The 22,894-nt window shown below is 41.3% G+C and overlaps 1 protein-coding gene across 1 annotated transcript in view; it reads right to left on the bottom strand.

Moving 5' to 3' along the window:
* Nucleotides 1-4,860: 4,860 nt before the first annotated feature.
* The window catches only part of LIX1L (limb and CNS expressed 1 like), a 32,706-nt gene continuing 14,672 nt past the window's right edge, over nt 4,861-22,894 (bottom strand). Inside the window, exons 3-7 of the mRNA XM_042782118.1 lie at nt 19,494-19,657; nt 16,315-16,455; nt 6,438-6,533; nt 5,644-5,721; nt 4,861-5,103 (exon numbers count right to left, since the gene is read on the bottom strand). Coding sequence (XP_042638052.1) covers nt 4,861-5,103; nt 5,644-5,721; nt 6,438-6,533; nt 16,315-16,455; nt 19,494-19,657 — 722 coding nt within the window. The remainder of the gene's footprint in view (nt 5,104-5,643; nt 5,722-6,437; nt 6,534-16,314; nt 16,456-19,493; nt 19,658-22,894) is intronic.

Below are 22,894 nucleotides of genomic sequence, written 5' to 3'. Positions count from 1 at the left end.
ACCCCCAGCATCCTGAAGATCCAGCACATCCCCCATACTGCCTTTCGGTTCTAGCTCTCTTCTGTGCCACTCCGGCTCTAGGTACCACAAGAAACTGCCGTGATGGGGAAAGTTTGCCAGTCACGTTGTCCAATCAAAGGCCAAGTCTAAGTTACTTACCCTGCGCAGTTTAAATACGCAATGGAGGCGTGCCTACGTCGGGAAGATGACGGAGGTGAGCCGGTAGCCATCTTGGGCAGGTCGAGAAGTGGCTGCTGCCGCGCTTTGGGTGTCAATCTGTGGGGACTAAGGGGAGTCAGTGACTCCCCCTTCACTAAAGCCGCGGAGGAGGACTGCAGACTGAAGCACAGGCCTAATTTCTTTATTGGAGGTTTGCTTTCCGTCGCTTCTCACCCCATCTAGGAAGTGGGGGTTGAAAATGTACAGGTCTGCACCCTGTTCTGAGGTGCAGCCAGATATGTGATAGAAGCACATATTTAAAAAAATACTTAAGTCAGCAACGTTGGTTCAGAAAGTTGCTTTGGAACGTACTGGCAGCACGGAATATCTTAAACTAACAGACTTTGCTGCTGTTGAAATACAATTGGTGAGACTGGTGTAAAATTTTCTTAAAATTAAACTGTTCCCTAAGTCTCCTTACCACCTCAGAGGAGGAGTCGTGGCCTTGAAGAAAAAAGGGGCTTTCACTTTTTTTGAGGATGGTGCAGGTATTTCACGTCTGAAAATCAAGATTTGAGGCAAAACCCATGTTGTCCCCAAATTCTGTAATCCCAGTGTAGGCTTTAACACTAGTGGACTGTAGATTCACTTATTTATTAATTTATTAATCAAACCATTATGAATGCTTATCTGTAATATCAGCTGAGGTAATGGCAATACAGAGACAATTGCATTATCAAAAATCATTTCTATTATGAAAGTGATCATTGCTATCAGAGACAAACTGTTATGACAATACAAAGAATCTCTAATAGGACTCTGGCCTATTAGAATCTCTAATAGGACTCTGGAAGGAAGGTTGGGCAATCTACTTCTGTAGTGATACCTCCTGGAAAATCTAAGGAGAGGTTGCTATGAGTCCGGTCAACTACACGGCACATAACAACAACAATGTAAGAACGGGGTTTGCTTTTGAACTGGGCCTTCAAGGCTGAGTAATTTACCAGACGAAACAGTTGTATTGAAATGAGGAGACACAAATCCATTCTCTTAGTAGGTAGAGTGATTCTTTTCAAAATCAGTTGCTCACATGCCTGCTGAAAACCCTCCCTTGACTTTCTCTTGTACTTAAGATACAAATTTGCACAGCCTGCTCTGCATATGTCTCCAATGTCTTCCCCCACTACCGTTCTTCCCTTTACCTGCTTGCTACACTCTCCCTCAACTATAGCTTGCATGCTTCTTCCCATCTCAGTGCCTTTGCATTTTCTGTTCCTGATGCTCCTTCTTCGGCTCTTTACATGCCTTCGCATTCTTAATCTTTAGGTCCCAATACTACGGTCACCCAAAGGAGCCTGCTCCACCTTCCAGTTCTTCAACCTGTTTACTTCCATCACAGAACTTAAATCAGAATCTTTAATTACTTTTGTTTACTTTCTAACTTGTTTAATATCTGTTTTAGCAAAGACTCAGTATTTACAACTATATCTCAAAAGTTTATTTAGCTCAGTGCCTGGTTCATAGTAGACATTTGGTAAATATTTATTGAATGGATGACTATCAGAATGACAAGAAATTCTGTATGCCTGATGTTGTGTAACTGGAAAATAAAACTGGAAATAAGTTTAGGGTCAAAATAAATGCCAGGATTTGGGAATTTATCCTGTAGGTAAGAAAGTTCTCTACTTAAAATATCTAAGTATTCATGATCTTTAATATTTGCAAATAATCTTTTACCAAGTACTTCTTACTATTTATTTTAACTTAGTATTACTCCTTCAATAGACTAAACAAATTTACATTAAAAGAAAAATGTAATAACGATACCATAAATGGCAAACCACTATTTTTTCTACTACAACTTAAAGTGAAAGCATAACTATATATTTAAAATTAAAAAATGTTTGTCCATGTACCATCTAAAATCATCTCAGGTAACCAAAGTTTCACATATAAATTTTAGGAAACACTGCTGAAGGTGAAGGTAGCTAAGTGATGGTTTAAGCAAGGAAGTGACACAGTCACACATTTTAGAAAGAAATCTGAAGGTAATGTGGAGGGAGTTCAGAATGGAAACCAGTTAGGAAGCTATTACAGTGGACTAGTCCAGAAATCATAAGGTCATGAACTAGAGGAGGTAGAGTGAATGGATGACAGTAGGGAAGATGAGGTAAATCTGAAGTTTCTAGCTTAGATAACTAGTTAGCTAATGATTCTAGTAACAGATCTGGGGATTCCAAGAGTAGCAGGTATGTAGAAGATGAGTTTTATTTTGGACATGTGAGTTTAACGTTTTTGTGGCATATTCAGGTAATGTCCAATAGGTAGAAATATAGATAAAAAGCTCAAAACAGATAAGTACAGAAGAAATACATTTCAGAGCAGTGTATACACTGGTGCTGAAGCCATCATACAGGTGAGCTTGCCATGGAGTGGGTAGAACTATTGGAGAAAGGGCCAAGGACAGAACCCAAGCTTCCCATACATTTAGAAAAGGGAGGAGAGGCTAGGCAGGCTCCCTTTTCCCAGCAGTACAATCTTGTTTCTATGATCCAAAAAAGCTACTCATAACTTCTTTTTTAGTATATATGTGAAAGTAAGGGTCATTTACTTTGGATGATTCATAGGTTTCAAGAAAAGAGTCAATCTGGTTCACTAGACAAAATTCTGTTTTTAATTGTATAAAGTCATACATAGAAAATACTGAAAAGATAAGAAAAACTTTTAACACCAAATAGATCAGGGAACAATTTTTCTCAAGTTCTTTGGGATCTTACTGGTTGGTATTCGAGAAAAATATTAAGTCCAGGAAGTATAAGGAAAAATTCTTTCACAATTCATATCCCTTAACACTTCTTCCCAAAGAGAGGTGCATAGGAGAAACTGGAAGGTTTATGACTTCTGGTTTATGAATAGAAATAAAAATAGAACAAACATCTATTTTTTAATGGATATTGGGAGCCTCTACTCTAGTTGTACAAGTTATTCATGGAGAAGGGGCTTGAAGAATTCAAGGAAGCTCCTTTCAAGCACTAATACAACTGTAGTGAGATTCCTTTATATCTGATCCCTTAAGTTCTGATCACCAAGATGATTTCAAAAGCAAGAAGGCTGCTTTACATCTTGCCCATATCTGATCCAAAAGAACAAACTGTGACCTATTTTCTAATCTATTTCTAAAAGCAAAGTCTAATTGTTAAATGGAAAGTCCAGTTGCCGGAGCATGAACATCCCAAGCTCAATTTAGAAAATGCACTGAGCAATGTAAAGGTATAAAGGAGATCACAGAGACAAGGGGAAAATATATTAGCGAAAATCCCAAAATGTTCTATAAAAGAATTTCCCAGGCAAGAGATGGAGGAGGAAGGACACAGAGAAGAGGTAACTACAGGGAGGAAGTGGGAAGAGAATTAGCAGTAACATTGTGAAGAATTGCAGTCAATGTCATAAGACAAAATGTGTATGAACTGCTGTATGGAAAATGAATTTACTCTGTAAACTTTCACCCAAATCACAATAAAAGTTTAAAAAAAAAAAAAAAAGAAAGAAATAGATAGGGGAACATCATAGCATTAAAATGCAACTAGCTGATCATTGATTCTCTTTCCCCTCCTGCAATCTTCCAAGGTTCCAATTAGAAAATGCCATAATACCAAAGTCTCATCTAATTTTCCTTATCAACTCATGCTCTAATAACCAATGTGGAGGAAGAGTAAAACATTGAAAACAAAGGAGAATTTAAGGTACGTACATTTAAGGTAATAAATAGCAGCAACTTGGTGGGAATGAGAGGAACATGACCCTTACCAAATTGGACAGATAATGTTTCCAAGGAGTGAAATGATGGGAGGAGAGGGAGAAGGAAGATCTAAGTACAGGGATTGACTAAGCTCGGTGAGCAGCAGACGAGGAGTGTTTTAACCTTATCCCCTTCTGTAATGTGCCATATACCTGGAAATGTAGAGTACTGACACAGTATAGATATGCCCAGGAGCAACCTAGATAGTTAAGCCCCATAAATTGTGTTTATAATTCCTGTTGTTCCTGGGCAGTTTTTCAGAAGTAATTTAAAAATAAGAAACCAGATATTAAGGCAAGCTTCAATAATAATGAAGCCTAAAGATAAAGTAGCATTTGAAGGCGGGGGAGAAGTAGGGTGTTAGGTGGTAGTTGTATCTAGGCTGGGGAAAATCTGATTACTGGAGGAACAACTTGATACCAAGCCAAGCAGGTCTAGCTCAAGATAAACCAAAGCCAAAGGCTTTATACTCAATACCCTGTTTGAATCCAAAAGAAAGTAAGGGAGAGGGGGAGGACTGACCACCTAATCTGCCCTTAGGCAACCTGTTCTTTTAAATAACAAAGATGTGAACAGTCAATCGTTTTGTACTACTGAAGTGACTTATATAGAGTTAATCTAGGAATTTGAGAGCCAGCAAAGTTCTAAAGACAGATTTCTTTTAAACTGGAGTGGGGATGTTTTAAGTGAAACTACATACAAAATCTGGAAATAAGAAATGGGATTTCTTAGCAAAGAGGAATCCAGGTGTAGAATTTATACATATCTATATATATATATCTATATATATCTATATTTGAAAGTATAAAATTGAAAAAGTATATACAGAAATCATCCTAAGTCTTAGGAAGAAGACATATAAAAAAGGACCAGGAGAGGATAGGGTATAAGTGAATGGATGCCTAGCAGTTGGAAGAATGCATATTGCCCAACTGCCCAGCAGCCAGCATGAGAATATCTTTCTTCTCCTTGTGGAAGCGCAGCTCCTTGCCTGCCAGCCGGGCTTCATCCAGCTCTCGCTCAGTGGAGGCCAGCTCTCTAGACAGTGCCCCTGGCACACTCTGCTCCCGGCTCACCCAGTCCAATGCCATTTGGTGGCGAATATCATCATCCAGGGCTCGGTGTGAATAATGTGCCAACACCTCCTAGTGGGGAAGGGGAATGTGAAGGTCACTGACAAATTAAAGGTTGCATCACGCTGATTAAGTGGGACTAGGAACTCCTAGCCTTGGAGTCCAAACTGAAATCAGCACCTAAAGTTCTAAGTTGATTCTTAAGGGGAAAGAACTTCCCAGTGGGAGAAACTAGGCAAGCAAAAGAATCAGTTAAGATTTGAATAGGACAGATTATAGGAGTGAAAATGGTGCTTACTTACATAAGGCTTCTAATATTCACAACCTGGTAACCACCGGCCTGCATTATTTCTAGCACAGCCAAAAACCAAACACTGCCATTGAGTCAATTGTGACTCATAATGACTCTACTGGGAAGACAGAACTGCCCCAAAGGACTTCCAAGGCTGTAAATCTTTCCAGAAGCATTATGCTCCCTTAGAACGCTGGTGGGTTTGAACTTTAGTTTGCAGCCAAATGCTTAACCACTGCATCACCAGAGATTGTATAACACAGCAGCCACTACGAAACAGCCCTCTGTCAGACTCCTCGTCACCCATAAAATCTCCTTACCTGCCGAGAGCACTGTCTTTCCCTCATGGCCTTAAGGCTGCCATTCCAGTGTAGCAGTTGAAAAACTGTCATTAGCTCCTGAGGGAAGAAGATATGAAATGCCAGGACAGTGATCTTAAAGTGGGAAGATGCATGAGAATTCCATGGGGAGCCTTCTACAATATGTATTTGTGAAAGCATTTCTCATTACCAATTCTGATATGCCCTTGGGAAAAGGAACATATTTATATTTTCAAAAACATTTGAATGCAACCTTCTCTCGCTTCCTTCCCATTTAAATTTCAGTGAATTAGAGATTAGTAGGAGGCGTTAACCATTCCTCTGGTTGGGAATACCAGACCTTAACTTTAAAATAGAGGCACTATGGAGACTACATGTTTTTTAAAATACTTATTAAAATCAGAAAGCACCTATTATTAGCAAAGGCAGTTTACTAAGATGGAATGCCATTTGTATTTGGAAAGTAGCAAGTAGTGAAGATGAGATTGAATGCAAAGTTTTCTAGGTAGAAATTTAAGGAGGTATTAGAATGGTTTTCTATTCAAGTGAGATCCAATCCAGGGAGAACCAATGCATAAAGTAATAAATTTTTACAAAATACATTTATATAGTGCTTTATTGATTATAAAGTCCTTTTTTGCAAGCAATTCTGAATAGTGCTATGGCCTGTGAGGTTACCCATCTAAAGGATCTAAAGGGAATGGAGAGAATAGCTTAATTAAGGGAAAAGAGTACAGGCCATGGAAGCAGGCTGACTCAGGTTATTAGAACCAGGGAAGTAGGTGGAACAGTACCTGGAACTCCAGCATTGACTTGCCCTTGTTGGATTCCAGCATGAACCGGAAGGCACCAATCCCAGTATTTGGGTTGTCAGCCTCCTCCCTGTTGCCCTAGTAACGGAGGAAAAGAAAAGACAAATAGGTTTTCAAACAGGATCTTTATTACCTAGAATAATGATGTCCAATCAAAATATGATGCAATCTGCATGTTTAAGTTTTCTAGTAGCCACATGCAAGTAAAAATAAACAGGTAAAATTAAACTTAATAGTGTATTTTATTTAGCCCAGTGTAGTCAGTGGCTGCAACGATGGGCTCAAGCATAGCAACCATTATGAGACTGGTGCAAGACCAGGCAGTGTTTTGTTCATAGGGTCACTGTGATGGTTATGTTTGTGTGTCACCTTGGTTGGGCAGCTGGTGGGAGTTATTCCCCATAATGAGACTAGCAATCAACTCCATGGTGGGATCTACCACAAGCAGCTGGGTAGCTACCTTTGGGATGTGGTCTGCTTCCTGTGTATAAGGAAAAGCCTTGGGAATGGTCTGTAGCCTATGGCACGCTTGGACCCTGCATGTAGCCATGTCGTTGCTCAGCAGCCTGCTATGCTCTGCCGACCTTAGGACTTACAATAGACTTGATTTAATGGCCTGCCGTGTGGTTTGGTAACACCAGGACTGTGCTTTTTTACTTGTCAACCTTGGGGCTTCTCAGCCTCAGCAGCCAGCAGCTGTCTGAGTGAAGAAACACCTCTAGCTCCAGTGGGCCGGGAGCAAGAGGCAGAGCTGGACCCCAAGGTTGAAGGGCTTTCACCCAGCCCCTAGAGCCTGGCACTTTGAACTTGGCTTAAAGCCTCCAAATTGTAAGAATAAACTCCTGTTTGTTAAGGTCATCCCATTTGTGGTGCATTCCTGTCAGAGCGGCACTAGGTAACCGGAACAGAATTTGGTACCGGGAGTAGGGTGCTGCTGTGACAGATACCTAATATGTGGAAACAGGAGTGGAGTGCGTCCTTGATCTGAGACCCTGGCAGAGAGACCCTGGCATACAGCATGACAGATGGCAGCAGCAGAGCCGAGAAAACCGTCATGAGACAGTGACAGCCTTACCAGCCCACAGAGGAGAAAGCTGGGTGCCATTGGGTAGATGGCTTCCTGGCAGAGTGGGTTGCCTTCAGGTGTTAATTGGTAGAGAAGACCGGCATAAAATGGAGTATCAGGTTGGCCAGCCCACGAAGCAAGAAATCCAGGTGTCTTTTGGGCAGAAAGATTTCTGACGGAGTGGTTTGTCCTCAGGCATTAATCAGCAGAAGCAGAGAGACCAAGGAAATGGAAGCAGAGCTGCCTCAGCCTGAAAGGGTAGGACCATGGCCTTTGGGGGTGGAACGACAGCAGCCCCCTAGGTTTCAAAGAGCCAGGCCTTCACCAACTCGGTTCTGGAGCGTGGGGCTGCTTGTTCGTGTGAGCCAGTGGGATGGAGCCATAGCCGCTGCCCAAGAGTGAGGGGGCAGGGCTGCCATGCCAAGAGGGAGAGGAACGGGGCCACCAGGCCAAGGGGGTGAGGTCACCATTCAGGAACTAGGGGACTGGAGCCACCCACTGGAGGAGACCTGTACAGATGCCACCCATTTAAGATCTGTACAGGTGCCAAGTTGAGAAGGGGTGAAACTGTGGTAGTTATGTTTGTGTGCCAACTTGGCTGGACCTGGTTGAGTGGCTAGACAGCTGGTGGTAGTTATTCCCCATGATGAGACTGGCAATCAACTCCATGGTGGGATCTACCACAAGCAGCTGAGAAGCTGCCTTTGGGATGTGGTCTGCTTCCTGTATATAAGGAAAAGCCTTGGGAATGGTCTGTAACCTATGGCATGCTTGGACCCTGCATGAAGCTGTGTTGTTGCTCAGCAGTCTGCTAAGCTCTGCTGACCTTGGGATTTACAATGGACTTAAGTTAGTGGCCTGCCATGTGGTTTTGGTAACATCGGAACTGTGCCTTTTTACTTGTCAACCTTGGGGCTTCTCAGCCTCAGCAGCCAGCAGCTGTCTGAGTGAAAAAATGCCTCTAGCTCCAGTGGGCCGGGAGCAGGAGGCAGAGATGGACCCCAAGGTTGAGGGGCTTTCACCCAGCCCCTAGAGAGCCTGGCACTTTGAACTTGGACTTAAAGCCTCCAAATTGTAAGAATAAACTCCTGTTTGTTAAGGCCATCCCATTTGTGGTATATTCCTGACAAAGCGGCACTAGGTAACCAGAACAGTCACCATGAGTCAGAACTGACTCAATGCCACCTAATAACAGCAAATATAATCATGGCACCTAACAACAACAACAAATGTAATCAAAACATTATTTCAACTGTATATAAAAATTTCCTATACTAAGTGTTTTAAATCTGGTGTCTGTTTTACACTTAGAGAACATTTCAAGTGCTCAATACCTATAGATGGCTACTGGCACCCTTATTGGTCAGCATAAACCTAGAAGGCTCCAAGACCACTGTTTTGGTTCTCTAGTGCTGCTATAACAAACATACCACAAGTGGATGGCTTTAACAAACAGAAATTTATTCTCTTACGGTTTAGAAGGCTAGAACTGAGCTCAAAGTGCCAACTCTAGGGGCTGAGTAAAAGCCCCTCGACCTTGGACTTCAGATCTACCTCTTGCTCCCAGCCTACTGGAGCTGGAGGCATCTCTTATCTGAGGCAGCTGCTGACTGCTGAGACTGACAAACCCAAAGTCAACAAGTAAAATGGCACAGTCTCAAGTATTAAGCAACACACCATGCTACTAGTTGAAGTCCAAAATCAGTCTCAAGATTGACAGACTAAAAAAGGGGGTTTACTGGTCTGATAGAGCCTGATGGAACCACTGAGACTATGGCTCCTAGCTGCCCTTCAGGTCTGGAATTGAACTCACACCTGTGACTTCCAGTCAAACAAAAGACAGGCATATGAGGTGAACATTTACACTGGGTAGATACACTGCTTGGAGAGAACAATCATGGGAGAATAGAAGGGCTGTGCATGCATAGGGTCAGGGGGCAAGAGTGCATGAAGGGAACATACCATACAAAACATTGTTCCACCTCCTACTGTGGCGAGTAGCGACTGGGATCTTAAAAGCTAGCAAGCTGCCATCTAGGTGCAATGATGGGTCTCTCCTTGTTCAGAGCAAAGAAGAATGAAGAAAACCAAAATTCATGGAAACAATTAGTCCTAGCGACTGGTACACCATCTGATCTGCAGCCTATACGACTATGAAACCAGAAGAACTACATGGTGCCCAGCTACCACTGTCATCTACTTGGAAGGGGATCTATGGAGGAGATCCTTGATAGAGAGGGAGAACAATGTGGAACAAAACTCAAAATCATTTGGAGGAAAAGAAAAAGGAGGGGGGACCAGGTTTGCTGGTCCGATAGAGCCTGGTGGAACCACTGAGACTATGGCCCCTAGCTGCCCTTCAGGTCTGGAATTGAACCCACACCTGTGGTTTCCAGCCAAACAAAAGACAGGCATATGAGTGAACATTTACCTCAAGTAGATACTCTGCTTGGAGAGAACAATCATGGGAGAGGGAAGAGATGCTTATGCACAGGGAGACAGCTCAGGAGTCAGGAGTCCATGGAGGGATGGACACAGGGAAGAGGTAACTATGGGGAAGAGGTGGGAGGGGAGCTGTTGCATTGTGGTAAATTGTAGTCAATGTCATGAAACAAAGTGTATGTGAACTGCTATATGGAAAGTGAATTTTCTTAGTAAACTTTCACCCAAATCACAATTAAAAAAAGAAAAATAAAAAGATTCACAGACAACATGGCAGGCCACTGAGATGAAGACTCAGCCAAATGTAAGATCTATATGTGCCAAAAAGCTAGAGACCTTTCTCAAAGCATCATCTTATATACTGGAAGCAGACCACATCTATAAAGCAGCTACTCAGCTGCTAACAGCAGATTCCAACATGGAGTTGATTACCAATCTCATTGTGGGAAATAACTAAATCTTGCTGCCCAGCCACTCAAAACTGGGCCTACCCAAGTTGACACATAACCTTACCTACCACAGCCATCACACGTTTTAACTGGGGTGGTAGGTAAAGTTTAATCTGATTTTTCCTATTTTACAAAGGGGAAAACCATGATTTAGCCAAAAGAACAGAGTGAGTAAATTTAACTATAGGATTGGACTACCCTTGAGGACAAGTCAGTAAATGCAGTTTAAAGGGAAATAGTAGGAGCCAGAAGCATAGAAAATTCTGGATAGAAATCTGGCCTTTGGACATCTGCCTAGTGTGTCTTCTATTGGTTACCTGATGCTGCAGCAGCAGGTAGAACCAAGATGTTGTCCCACCTTTAAGCCTAATGTGTGTGAAAGGTAATACACCAAAGATGTTAAGAACATGTTCTACTAGTCACTTGGCCTTAGTGAAGTCATTTAACCTCTTTTCCTCAGTTTTTCATCTGTAAAATGGGAATAATCACAGACATGCCTTATGGGGTTGTTTTGAGGATTGGATAAATTTAATACAGTAAAACCTTGCCGAAAGGGTTAAGTGTGATGTAAAAACTTCAGTTGTATAAAATTGTACAATTGTGGGTACATTGTTGTACTAGTCCTGATATATAGTTACACAATCCAAATCCATCTGATATGAGCTTAGTTTGGTGCCAGTTGATGGTGGTTTTTCTCTTTGGCTTAAATATTATTGGGGATAATTCCAGATCTTGGGGCTGAGTGGGACTTCCAAAACAGAGGCATCGCATAGTTTGTTTGTGTCAACCTGAACTGGGCAAATAGGGCCAGGAGACTAGTGGGAACACAGGTACTCAGTTTCTTCCTACTACTTCCTGAGAAGTTGCCTCCTCTTTCCATCCAGTTCCATACATCCCTGCTCCCAGGGTAATACCAAAGAATGCTAAGGAACTTCAGGGGCCTACCCTTAGAACCACACCCTGAGTTTGGACTTCTAGCCTCCTGAACTATGAGAAAATAAATTCCTGTTCTTTAAAGGTACCCAGCTGTAGAATTGTTTGTTATAGCAGCCCTAGGTAACTAAGACATCTTGATCTATGGAATCAGCCAGCCCTGAAATCTGCCCTACTTGTGGACTTCCTGCTGTGTGAGATAGTAAGTTCCTTCATTTATTTCCCTAAGTCATCTTGAAGTGAAATTTTCCATTATTTGCACCCATAGCCATTTAAATAAAAAATATACTAAGCACTTAAATATCTCTTTTATTCTCATGTGTTAAGTATTTATTCTCTATGTATTCTCTATGTGTTAAGTATAATTTTCATCATATTTTCTAGATGAGGAAACTGAAACTTAGATTAAATAACTTGCTTAAAGTCGCATGGATAGTAGACATCATTTCAAAACAATGAATTCTCGGTCCATGCTCATAATCACTGCACATCCTGCTTTCCATAATCCAAAATAATGTTTCATTTTATAATACCTGAGGTATTACATGTATTATATGTAGTAATAAATGTACTACTTTACTAATTTTAATTGCCTTTGATTAATATAGAAAAAGAAAAACAGATGAGTCTTAGGTAACACAGAAAAGCCAAGGTGATTTTAAATATTTGACAAATAATCCACAGAACAGATAACTGAGGCAATTTAATATATGTAATTATATCTTCCACAACAGTTAAGTGCTCAGCTGCTAACTGAAAGGTTGGTGGTTCAACCCACCCATTGGCTCCAAGGAGAAAGACTTGGTGTTCTGCTTCTGTCAAGATTGCAGCCTGAAAAACCCTATGGAGCAGTTCTACTCTGTCACATGGGGCTGTTATGAGTCAAAAGCTACTTGAGAGCACCTAACAATAACAACAATAGTAAAAGCAAAAGGAAGAGACCAGCACAGTGACAATGGGGAAAGGGAGGACACAGAAATGTATACAAAAGGTATAGACAACAGAGGCAAATACTATTACATGCACAATACTGCATTACCACTGGTACCAAACCCCAGCCTATGGGTAAATGCATAGACAGGTGAGAAGATCAGGTGGGGGTAGGTGAACAGGAATAAACTCAAGACCAAGGATAGATTTAGCTGAAGATAATCTTACATATGTACTTGGGCTACAAAATTATCCACATATATTACAGAAGCAACAAAGGACAAGGTTGAAGAAGCTTCTCAGAGACAACCAAACACCTTGAGGGAGAGAATCACTGGGCCTGTGGGCTTAGGACCATAGTCTTAGGCAACATCATGCTCAACTGGCACAACATAGTACATAAAAATCTTTTTCTCAATGATTCTACAGGTATATTTGTATGTTCTATAAGAATTCCCAGGTGTATACTAGAGCTGACAAGGGACAAGGTTGTAGTCACTTCTTGGTCACAGCCAGCTACCCAGAGGGATCGAGTAGTTGAACCTCTGGGCTCAAGACCATAGTCAAGTTCATGTGAATGATCAGAATTCCCAGGTGTATAGTAGAGATGACAAGGGGCAAGGTTATGGTCATTGCTTGGTCACAGCCAGCTACCCAGAGGGACCGAGTAGTTGATCCTGTGGGCTTGGGACCATAGTCGCAGGGGACATCAAGTTCAATTGGGATAACATACTATACAAAACATTGTTCCACCTCCTACTTTGGCGAGTAGCGACTGGGATCTTAAAAGCTAGCAAGCTGCCATCTAGATGCAACAACGGGTCTCTCCTCGTCAAGAAGAAAGAAGAAAACCAAAATTAATGGAAACCATCAGCCCTAGCAACTAGTACACCATCCGATCTGCAACCTATACAACTATGAGACCAGAAGAACTAGATGGTGCCCAGCTACCACTGCCATCCACTTGGAAGGGATGTAGGAGATCCTGCATAGAGAGGGAGAACAATGTAGAACAAAACTCAAAATCATTTGGAGGCAAAAAAAAAAGAAGGTGGGGACCAGGTTTGCTGGTCCAATAGAGCCTGGTGGAACCACTGAGACTATGTCCCCTAGCTGCCCTTCAGGTCTGGAATTGAACCCACAACTGTGGTTTCCAGCCAAACAAAGTACAGGCATGTGAGTTAAACATTTACCTCAAGTAGACACACGCCCTGGAGAGAACAATCATGGGAGAAGGAAGGGCTGCTTATGCACAGGGAGATAGCTCAGGGTGCAGAAGAGTATGAAGGGATGGACACTGGGAGGAGGTAACTATGGGGAGGAAGTGGGAGGGGAGCTGTTGCATTGTAAATTTTGGTCAATGACATGAGACAAAGTATATGTGAACTGCTGTATGAAAAGTGAATTTACTCTGTAAATCTTCACCCAAATCCAAATAAAATTTTTTAAAAAAAAGAAGACCATAGTCGCAGGGGACATCAAGCTCGATTGGCATAACATACTACACAAAACACTGTTCCACTTCCTACTTTGGCAGCTAGCGACTGGGATCTTAAAAGCTTGCAAGCAGCCATCTAGATGCACAATGTTTTTTTTTTTTTTTTTTTTGCACCCATAGCAAAGAAGAATGAGGAAAACCAAAGATTCATGGAAGCAATTAGTCCAAGCAACTGGTACACCATCCGATCTGCAGCCTATACAACTATGAGAGCAGAAGAACTAGATGGTGCTTGGCTACCACTGTCAACCACTAGGAGGGGGATCTATATAGGAGATCATGGATAGAGAGGGAGAACAATGTGGAACAAAACTCAAAATCATTTGGGGAAAAAAAGGGGGGGGACCAGGTTTGCTAGTCTGATAGAGCATGGTGGAACCAATGAGACTGTGGCCTCTAGCTGCCTCTCAGGTCTGGAATGAACCCCTACCTGTGGCTTCCAGCCAAACAAAAGACAGGCATATGAGGTGAACATTTACATGAGATAGATACACTCCTTGGAGAGAACAATCATGGGAGAATAGAAGGGCTGTGTATGCACAGGGAGACAGCTCAGGGGGCAGGGGTACATGGAGGGATGGACACAGGGAAGAAGTAACTATTGGGAGGGAGTGGGAGGGAGCTGTTGCATTGGAGTAAATTGTAGTCAATGTCATGAGACAGTGTATGTGAACTGCTGTATGGAAAGTGAATTTGCTCTGTAAACTTTCACTCAAATCACAAAAAAAAAAAAAAAAAATCTTTTTCTACATCCTACTTTGGTGAGTAGCAACTGGAGTCTTAAAAGCTTTCAAGCAGCCATCTAAGATGCAACTATTGGTCTCCTCTCATCTGGACCAAAGAAGAGTGAAGAATATCGATATCATTTGGAAACAATTAGTCTAAATATATGACAGACTACGAGGACCTCAGCCTTCATGACCCTGAGACCAGAAGAACTAGATGGTGCCCAGCTACCAATGCCAACCACTTGGAAAGGGATCAAAATTGGAGACTCTGGATAGAGTGGGAGGAAAAATGTGGAACAAAATTCAAAAACCCAAAAATGACCAGAATTACTGGTTGGATAGAGACTGGTAGAGCCCAGAGACTATGGCCCTGGGCCTGGAAATGGACTCACTTCAATGGATTGGCTCTCAGCCTAACAGTAGAAAGTCCTACAAGCAGAACACCTACCCCAGGAAGATGCACCCATCTACCCTAGGGAAATACACCCCTTGGATCAATCAGGCATGAGATATCAGAGGGGCAGAATTCACATACAGGGAAAAGTGGACAGACAGGAATGCATAGATAAGAAGGGCACAGGGAAGGGGTAGTCACAGGGAAGAGATGGGAGGAGAGTTTTTATGGTTGGGGATTATAATTGGGGCCATGGAATCAAATGTTCATGAACTGTTGAGAGTAAAACGAATCTGGTTTATAAATGTGCACCCAAATCACAATAATAAATAAATAAATAGCAAAAGGAAGAGAAACAGAAAATTGGTCTGACTTTATCACACTACCAGTGAATTTGTGGAGAGGGAGAAAGGTAGTTTTAATTTTTAAGACGCCTAAGCTAAAAAAAGTACAGATGTTTGCTTGTGTTCCGGTCTTGGTTCTACCATTTACTAGCCATGTCACTTCACGCAAATTACTTCACTTCTGTGTTTTCAGTATTCTCATCTGTAAAACAGGTCTAATAATAGTACTTATACCTAACAGGATTGTAGTTATGATCAAAGGAGATAACATATACTTAAGGTACCTAAAACAATACCTGGCACAAGGTAAATATTCAGTTAGGATTATAATTATTCTTTTCATCATCATTTGAAAGAACAGATGTTATTTTTAAAGAGAGCAAATAAATTATCCTCATATCTTTAAAAGGAAAAAAGACAAGACACTATCACAAAGGACTTCTTTATTACTAGGATAAAGTAATGGAGACAGGAGACAAGTAAGAAGAAAACAGAGGCATATTTAAAAAAAAAAAAAAAAAATGAAAAAAACCACCACTGAGGCACTGCAGGAAAAAGGGACTAAGTCTTAAACCAAAATTGGGAAAAACAAAATTCAAGCTCAGATTTTATTTTGGAATATTACTAAAAAAAAAACAAACTCACTGCGATCAAGTCAGATCTGACTTCTAGCGACCCCTTGTTGGGTTTCTGAAGTGATATCACTACAAAAGTAGATTGCCCAACCTTCCTTCCAAGGAGTGGCTGGTGCGCTTGAACCATCAGCCTTCTGGTTAGCAGTCAAATGCCTTAGGCACTACCACCAGAGCTCCCTTGGAGTATCACTAAAATTCCATAAATCTTCAATTAAAAGTTTCTAGATAACAGACATCGATGAAAACTACAACATAAAGAATTGGAGACAGGCATATGGTGCATGTAACACAAAAGACTGACAGAGAATAAACAGGAAGAATAGAGACATAAGCAGGAAGAAAAAGAATTCATGCTCTGGTCCCTAGTAATTTACAAGACTTCTTAACCAGCCAGTTTTCCCATCCCCCACTCTCCTTCCTTCCAACTCCAAGTAACTTACATTGAAAGATGCCAGGGCCTCAGAGACACTCTTCTCAATGAACTCATCAGTGATTCTCCGGGAAGGATGTTCATTAAACACAGAGTTCATTAGTGCAATCTTTGCAGCACTCCGCCGGGCCTCAGCTTTTGTGGGGCAAAACTAGGCAGGGGAGAGAGAGAATATGTGTCGATATGTGTCTGAGAGAGAAGGAGAAGGAGTGGGAGGGGAATACTTGGCATAGAAGACACTTGGACTCTGGATAAATCAGTTGTGTTCAAGACACTCTCCAAAGTTTTTATTGTAAAATGGCTGGGGCTTGTGGAAACACAATTTTGAATCGACATCCTGAAGTCATTAAGGAGCTGGAGACTGCTAAAGCCCACACTAAATTGAATGCAGAATAAAGAAGGCTGCTGAAATCAGCATATAATCAACAGACATGAAAAATACCCCTGTTTAAATTGTCCACAGAATTAATTACTCAAAAGCCAGATTTCTAGGCTTCTTATTAGAAATCTCTATGTTTTTCTCTTGTTCTGTAGATAAGCAAGGTTTTTTTTAATCCCTCTAGAGAAACCAGGATTAGAATGAAGCCATGCTGAGACTGCTTCTGCAGAGAAGGCCACTACTCTCCATCACAGGCACCCGTCTGAGATTCTTGGACTTCACTTTTAGCTGTGAGCAGGCATTTGTCCAATAATGTAGTAAGCCAAAGGAGCTATCCCTGTTCAGAGTCTAAGGTCTGAAGAAGGAATTTATACTTTTTCATATTTTTCAGTGGAAGCAAGGAGGAAAGGGGAAGGAAAGCTGACTAGGGAAAGCAAGAAAAGATGAAAAATTAGTTCATGTTTTTCCGTTGTATCGAACACAGGGATCACAGAACAAGTCTGATTCTGAGAAGTTTTGAATCACTCAACTTCAAATCCCTAGGCACCATAGTATTCCTTTATAATTCATCTTCACTGGCTACCTCAAAGGCCTCTGTGGTCATTTATGATTAGGACAAAAGGAAAGGAAGAAAGTGATGATACAGTTTAAAGAAAAATAGAGTAGGATATGTTCACTATTAACCATTCTTAATATTGAAAGTTAACTAACAACTCTGAGGCAAGAGCATACAGAGCTTGGTACATTAACTTGCTTCTTCAATTTCTGTTTGTACTTCTCTATTCACTAGCCTGCTGCCCCATCTACTATAATAGCACCATTTTTGGAAAAGTAATTTTTTAAAAATACATTTTATTGAAATATAATTTATGTACAATGAAATACACAAAACTAAAGTGACATGGGTCAATGCTTTTTTTTTTTTGCAGTGTTCCTTCCCCTCCCCTCCTACCCCTGGTGACCAACAAAGAAAGTTTCCTTCCATATATAAACCTTTCCTTGACTTTTTACAATAATAAACTAATACTATATTTGTCCTTCTGTGATTGACTTATTTCACTCAGCATAATGTCCTCCAAGTTTATCCATATTATGTGGTATTTTGCAGAGTCTACATTATTCTTTAGTGTTGCATAGTATTCCATCGTGTGTATGTACCATAGTTTGCTTATCCATTCTTCTGTCGATGGGCACGTAGGTTGTTCCCATCCTTTTGCTATTGTAAATAGTGCTGCAATGAACATGGCTGTGCATCTATCTGTTCTTGTCCTGGCTCTCACTTCTGTAGGATATATTCCTAGTAATAGGATTGCTGGGTCAAATGGTATTTCTAATTCCAGCTTTTTAAGGAATAGTCATTCTGCTGCTTTTTGAAAAAGTAATTTGTGAAGAATACCACTGGGAGAAATTTCACCTGCCAAAATGGAATATAAAAGGTATAAGCTAAAAGAGGCCAAATAGATGATTCCACCCTTTCAAAAAACAATAGAAATCAAATTACTATAATGGTTTAGTTATGGACATCACTATAAATATTTAAAATCCTTATTCAACAATGTGAAGAAGTAAGAGAAAGAAGGAAAGAACTTACTCTCTGAGAAGAGAAAGCATAAACATTAGTCATTCTGGACATAATATTTATTTCTCAGAAACAGCTGGGATTCTGAGGAAAAAAAATTAGTCACTTGATTTGAAATGAAGCTTTCTTAAGATTATTTCTGTTTGAGGCAGGAACTGAGCTGCAGTTGGGTTTTATATTTTTTATGTATAGTCCCTACTATGTGCAAAGCTCGGAGTTAGGTGGTAGGGATTTAACACTGAGCAAGAAAGAAGACAGGCATGATCTCTGCCCCCATGGAACATACTCTACTAAGAGAGATAGACAATCAATTACAGTATGTTGTGATAAGTAATATGATAGCGAAGGTTCAAGGTACTATGGAAGCACATAGCAGGGGGCCTAATCTTGTATAAGGGTTGGTTACACAAACCATATGGAAAACAGAACAAAGGTTATCTGTTTTCTTCTCTAACGTCCTGTTCAGACTCTTAGGTTGACAATTCAGAAGGCTACCTTGCTGTCTTCAATGTACAAAATCCATCTTTGATGATAATATCCAACTAGTCAAATGTCTCAGTACTACATAACAGCAAGGGCTTTTTTCATCATCATGTATTACAGGTCCTTCGTATAATTATACAATTTTAGTACTAGAAAAGGCTTCAGAAATAATCTAGCCTATCTCCTTCATGTTATAGATAGGGAAAGGGAGGCCCAGAGAAGCTACCTGAATTACCAGCTGGCAATTGTCAGGGAAATGCGGATTTGGATCTCCTAACTTTAGATAAGTACTATTTCCACCATACATAGTCCCTCCCCTTTGATCTTTGATCTCTTAGAGAACTCAGAACACTTCTTTCTTTGGTAATTGCCTGTGGAAAAGGACTAGGGGTAAGGATATTACTTTAAATCCTCAAAAAGAGATGGCAGGAAGTTGGAATGCAATAACGGAAGCTAGCTCAAAACAAAGGTTGGGCCTAGTAGTCTGATATATACCGAGTAAAGGCATAGTCCTAACTGTTCAGATTCAAAATGGGTTTGAGTTTTTGCAGCTTCAAAGAAAAGCATACTACTGAAGTTCTCTTGTGGTTAAATGAACCTCAGATGCTTGCAAGAATGTTATACCCAGAATTGCCCAGGTCCTCAAGTATCTGATTTCAGGCAAAAAATGTAATGGCCAAAGTGATGGAGAAAACCATTACTAGCACCTAAACATTTATCTTTGCTACTGCTGCATGGCAACTCTTACCTGGAAACTCCCAAAGCAACTTCCCCCAGGTAGGGTGACATAGCAGACATATGGAGGGCTGTTGGAGGGCACCATCTCATAAACCACTAGAGCCCCATTCTTCAAGTCAGCCCCACGGGACTGCTTCATCTGCCAGAATTCCTGAAGTGCCTCCACCACATTCACTACAAAAAGAGAAGTAGTTAAATTGAACAATGAGAACACCTCCAAGTGGTGCTGTACATGAATAAGTACCTAGCCTAATAAGTACCTAGCTCCTCATCCATCACCATTTAAAAACATTTAATAAACCCAGACTATGAGTATACCCATTTGTACAGGAAAGGAAGACCTACTCTCCTCCCACACCTCCCTATTCATCCCAGATGCCAAAGGAGAATAACTTAGAGGCAGAGTTTCTTAGGCCAGCAGACCACTGTCACTGCCTGATGAAATGCAAATAGATTATCTCACAGGCAGTCGGCAGGCCTAGAAAAATTCAGTGAGCACTTACTAGACGTCAGGCAGCATTTCTCTAAGTGCTTTACCACTTAATTATACTAATTTTACAGATGAGGTAACTGAGGCATAGAAAGGTTAAGTAACTTGTCCATGGCTATAACAGCTGCATTCAAATGCAGGCAGTCTTGGTTCCAGAGTCAGTGTTCTTAGCCATTAAGCAAACTCCTTCTCAAAGAAATATGGCTCTATTAGCCTTTCTCCAGCCTATGCTTCCTGTGAGCAAACCCACGATCAGATTCCTTTTCCATCTGGTCACTACCCGCATATTCTATGGGGAGGAGAGAAAGAGAGAGTCTCTTCTGAAATTTCTATACTGATTATGGAGGAATTATTTGTTGGGAGACACTCCTCTATCATTCTCTCATGCTCCTTCATACCTTGCTGAGTATGGCAAGAATATAAGACCATGATTATCTTTACCTGAGCCATTTCTTGGAATTGTGTTTCCAGCAAGAAACTTTAACGAAAGTTGGAAATAGACATACTATTTGATCTAGCCATTCCATTACTAGGTATATATACTAAAGAAGTGAGAGCCATGACAAGACAGATATATGCATACCCATGTTCACTGCAGCACTATTTACAATAGCAAAAAGTTGGACACAATCTAGGTGTCCATCAGCTGAGGAATGGATAACCAAACTGTGGTACATATACACAATGGAATACTATGCGACCCTAAAGAATAATATAGAATCTGCAAAACACTGCATAACGTGGATGAACTTGGAGGACATTATGCTGAGTGAAATAAGTCAATCACAAAAGTACAAATATTGTATTAGTCCGTTATTGTAAAAGTCAAGGAACAGTTTATATATGGAAGGAAATTTTCTTTGTTGGTTACCAGGGGTGGGAGGGGAGGGGAGGGAACACTGTTGGATAGGTAGAGATAAGTACTGATTTGGGTGAAGAGAAGGGCAATGTACCAAATGTGAGTGATCAACATGGTGGCACTGAGGAAGAGGAAGACATAGAGAGGTACATGGGAGGTGCAGACAACAAAGATGAACCCTTTTGCACATTCAGTACTGTGTTGTCAGTGAAGGCAAACACGGGTATATGGGTGGATAGATGGGTGTACAGGCTGAACTAGTAGGTATGTCTATGCAGCAGGGAGTGTACCCAAGACCATATATAGGGTTGGCAGACAATGGTTCTACAAGTGTATTGTATGTTCTGTAAGAATTCCCAGAGGTATAGTAGAGCTGATAAGGGACAAGGTTGTAGTCACTTCTTGCTCACAGCCAGCTACCCAGAGGGAGCGAGTAGTTGAACCTGTGGGCTCGAGACCATAGTTGCAGGGGACATCAGGTTCAATTGGCATAACATACTGCACAAAATATTGTTCATCTCCTACTTTGGTGAGTAGCAACTGGGATCTTAAAAGCTTGCAAGCAGCCATCTAGATGCAATGATGGGTCTCTCCTCATCCAGAGCAAAGAAGAATAAAGAAAATCAAGGATTCATGGAAAAAATTAGTCCTCGTGACTGGCACACCATGCGATCCTCAGCCTATACGACTATGAGACCAGAAGAACTAGATGGTACCCGGCTACCACTGTCAACCACTCAGAGGGACATCTATGTCATCTATGTAGGAGATCCTGGAAAAAGTAGAACAATATGGAACAAAACTCAAAATCATTTGGGGGAAAAAAAGGGGGGGGCCAGGTTTGCTTGTCTGATAGAGCCTGGTGGAACCATTCAGACTATGGTCCCTAGCTGCCCTTCAGGTCTGGAATTGAATGCACACATGTGGCTTCCAGCCAAACAAAAGACAAGCATAAGAGTTGAACACATACCTGAGGTAGATACACTCCTTGGAAAAAACAATCATGGGAGAAAGAAGGGCTCTTAATGCACAAGGAGATAGTTCAGGGGGCAGGAGTGCATGGAGGGCTGGACACAGGGAAGAGGTAACTACCGGGAGGAAGTGGGAGGGGAGCTGTTGCACTGGGGTAAATTATAGTCAATGTCATGAGACAACATGTGTGTGAACTGCTGTATGGAAAGTGAATTTGTTCTGTAAACTTTCACCCAAATCACCATTAAAAAAAAAAAAAAAGAAAGAAAGAAAGAAACTTTAAGGGATGAAGTAAGTCTTCCTCTGCTTGCTATAAGATGGCAGATCCCCCAAGCTCAGTGTTCCTCTCCTATAACTCAACCCATGGCATATGAAGGCATCCATCTGAGCCCCCGATGCTGGACTTGGGAGGCCAGGGGAACCAATGCAAACAAGCATGATGCTCATACTATTTGTTTTATTAGGAGTATTAAAGTCCTTTTTCTCTGAACCAGAAGTCTTGTGATTTCTGTCAGCATCCATGAAACAATAACCAGCTGCAGTGTAGTAAATTACTTAGTGTGGCTTTTCTAGCCATAACTCTTTGTAAACTCTGTGGTGGAATTTGCTGTGAGCAACTGAGGAGCTCCTGATTGTAAAAGTTATCCTCCTGGGGTATTTCTGTTGGGCGCAACACAAAGCAATGTTCTGGGAGGTTCCTGCTCTCTCTCAGGTGCTTAGAATTGATGTTATGATTCTAATGTTATGTTATGATTGATTAGTTTGGCCACTCTGCCAGGCTCAAAAGGAGGCCTCCTAGAGGCAGAAGAAGTCTCTCTCTAACTGCTGGCTGAGGAAGGACCTGCCCCCGGAGAGACACGCGCTGCAGGAGAGAGACGCAAGAGACATGCATTGCTTAACATACTATACAAAACATTGTTCCACCTCCTACATTGGTGAGTAGCAACTGGGATCTTAAAAACTAGCAAGCTGCCATCTAGATGCAACAATGAGTCTCTCCTCGTCCAGAGCAAAGAAGAAAGAAGAAAACCAAAATTAATGGAAACAATCAGTCCTAGCGACTGGTACACCATCCGATCTGCAACCTATA

The sequence above is a fragment of the Orycteropus afer genome, unplaced genomic scaffold, assembly GCF_000298275.1.
Source record: "Orycteropus afer afer isolate SDZICR_OR568_19922 unplaced genomic scaffold, OryAfe1.0 scaffold00010, whole genome shotgun sequence".
NCBI lineage: Eukaryota > Metazoa > Chordata > Mammalia > Tubulidentata > Orycteropodidae > Orycteropus > Orycteropus afer.
The sequence above is the reverse complement of the archived record's forward strand: the minus strand, read 5'-3'. Positions and strand labels throughout refer to the sequence as shown.